At 49.9% G+C, this 2,431-nt stretch overlaps 1 protein-coding gene across 1 annotated transcript in view; it reads right to left on the bottom strand.

The window, feature by feature from the left end:
- BCL2L14 (BCL2-like 14 (apoptosis facilitator)) overlaps positions 1 to 1,628 on the bottom strand; it is a 16,255-nt gene extending 14,627 nt beyond the window's left edge. Inside the window, exon 1 of the mRNA XM_008577324.1 lies at positions 1,193 to 1,628. Within this exon, the coding sequence (XP_008575546.1) occupies positions 1,193 to 1,628 (436 nt within the window). The remainder of the gene's footprint in view (positions 1 to 1,192) is intronic.
- Between the last annotated feature and the right edge of the window lie 803 nt (positions 1,629 to 2,431).

Below are 2,431 nucleotides of genomic sequence, written 5' to 3' on the forward strand. Positions count from 1 at the left end.
TCCCGCTCACTGGCTGAGTGAGGTGCGGGCGCAACACTGAGGGTTGCGATCCCGTTGCTGGACACGAAAAAAGACAAAAAAAAAAAAAAAAAAAGTTTGCAAAAGCTTTCTCTGTCTCCGGGCAAAGTCCACAGTGCAGGCAGAAAAGCCTGTTTAGGTACCTACAAACTGCTGGGTGTGCTCCAGGATCACTGTGGCCAGCCTTCGTTGGGCAGAGCTCAGAGCAGACACCTTGTTGTAAAGGTTAAACAAAGCCCTCGATGAAGGCTTCTGTTTAGTCCAGGCTCAGCTGCTCACCACTGGGTTTCCTTTGGAAGCTCTTTCTGTGGGACTCTCATTTCCTTATGTTAACTGTGTGATCAGGTTACCTGGAGAATCCTGTTCTAAAGTTCTGGAAGTCTAATGGGAAGTGGGAGTTTCCTTAATCATAGTGAATGATCTAAAGCTGTTCCTGCCTGGGCTGAGCCTCCAAGTTAGCCTGGACAGTCACATTTTAAAACTGAGGCATTACTGCCACCTGTTGACTAATTCTTGACAAGCTACTCAGGCCAATCAAACCTAGCTGGAGGGGGGCTTTCTTTTAAAAGCTGGGCATCAGGCAGTGGAAGGGGAAGATGCTTATGTCAAGGTTTGCAGACGAAGGGCAGCTGTCTGTGATAAAGCTCTTCGTGAAGATGTTTTGTTCAATACAATTAATTCTCTTCCCACTGAGGGAAGAGTTTGCGAAAAACGCTTCCCAGTTATTTTGTTAGAGTGGTTTACGCTTTGAAGAATATTTTCATATACAGCTGTGTGATCTTCCCAGCAACCCTAAGAGGCAGGGCAGGAGAGATACCCCCAATGTACAGATGGAAACGTAGAGGCCCTGAGAGGCGAGCTGGCTTCCCTCAGGGAGAGCAGCAGCCTGGCGCATCCTTTGTATGGGTCCCTTGCACAGAGAATTAGGAATTGGGGTGGCAGCTTATTTACAGTCAGTGGAGCCAGAAAACCTGTCCCTTCACTCTTCACTGCCACCCTCCTCCTTTCTGCTCAGTCTTGAAAAAGGTAGGGCAGCATCACTGAATACTAAATTGCTGGAAAGCTGGGCCCAGTGAGTGCCCCAAGGCCACTTTCCCGGATGGGAAGAGGTGCACCACTGCGCACACAAAGAAGGGAAAGACCTGGGTGCGGAGAGGAATTCCCCAAAGCCTACCTTCAGGCTCCAAGTGCTGCTCCCCGGGAGAGAGGGACCGGGACCACTTCTGACTGGAAAGACCCTCACTTTCCACCGTCCTTCCACCCTGAGTCAAGGCCTCCGAACGCAAACTCTGCGAGTCGTCTCCCTCCTCCGCTCCTCTAAAGAATGTTTTCCAAGCCAGCTTTTTCCTGGGAAGGCGTATGGGCTTCTCGCTGGACCGCGAGTTTCTGCAAGGCCGTGACACCTGTGGCTGTGAATCATTTGCTGACCAGCTCCTCAGCCCCTTCTGGGACAACCTGCTTGTTCTCAGCAGCTCTGGCGAGAAGTCAGCGGGGCTGCTCCTGAAGACATGGTGTCTGGCATAGAAGGCCAGGATTTTGAATTCTATGCTGTTTGAGTCGTCATCATCCAGGGGGATTTCTTCCAGGTCGCACGCACTGGTGCTGCACATGTCGGACCTGTAACAACAAAGTACACTGTGTCCTTCCATGTGCCGGTCCTGTTCTCTTTGTAGGTTAGGACGGACGGGGTGAAAACTCAGTAAGCATTTATGGAGCACCTATTCTGTCTGTGCTGAACAGCTAGGAGGCATCAGAGATGGAAAAGCCACGTCCTACTGGGACAGGAAGATAGACACAGGCATAGATAACTCCAAACAAGAGAATGAACTAAGAGCTCTAAGGAGATGCAGATGGCCGCCAGAAAATGGGGAGATGGGAGGGGTGGGTCAGCATCAAAGAGAGGGGCAAGTGACAGTTTCTGGAAAGACAGAAAGGGCTTAGACAGGTGGGTGGATACTGGGACTCAGAACTGGACTGGCAGGGGGTAGGCTGCAGTGAATCCAGGATGTTTGAAGAGGCTGAGAGAACGGGTACAGCACGGGTGTGAGATCCGTGCACAGCCAGGGCTTGGCAATAGTGGAGGGAAAATGAATGAAATGGTAGTTGGGGCCAGAGTATGGTGGCCTTTGACTATCAGCTGAAAGTTTTGCGTTTTCTCATGTCAATCAGTACATTTCCAAAGGAGCCTTGGACTGTGGATGGGGAGACAAAAAAAAAAGGGGGAGGTCAACAGGGAGGAGAAGTGTCTGGGTCCCCTGACCCTTCCCTTCCTCTGTCCCTTTTCCTGTTACCCTCTGCTTTAGCTCACACAGGTTTGCCTCTATTTCTTGCCATATTTGGCATTCCATGTAAGATTTCATTTGAAAAAAAATCCTGGTTTTTTGTTTGTTTGTTTATTTGTTTGTTTTTACAG

This window comes from Galeopterus variegatus, unplaced genomic scaffold, assembly GCF_000696425.1.
Source record: "Galeopterus variegatus unplaced genomic scaffold, G_variegatus-3.0.2 Scaffold1492, whole genome shotgun sequence".
Lineage (NCBI taxonomy): Eukaryota > Metazoa > Chordata > Mammalia > Dermoptera > Cynocephalidae > Galeopterus > Galeopterus variegatus.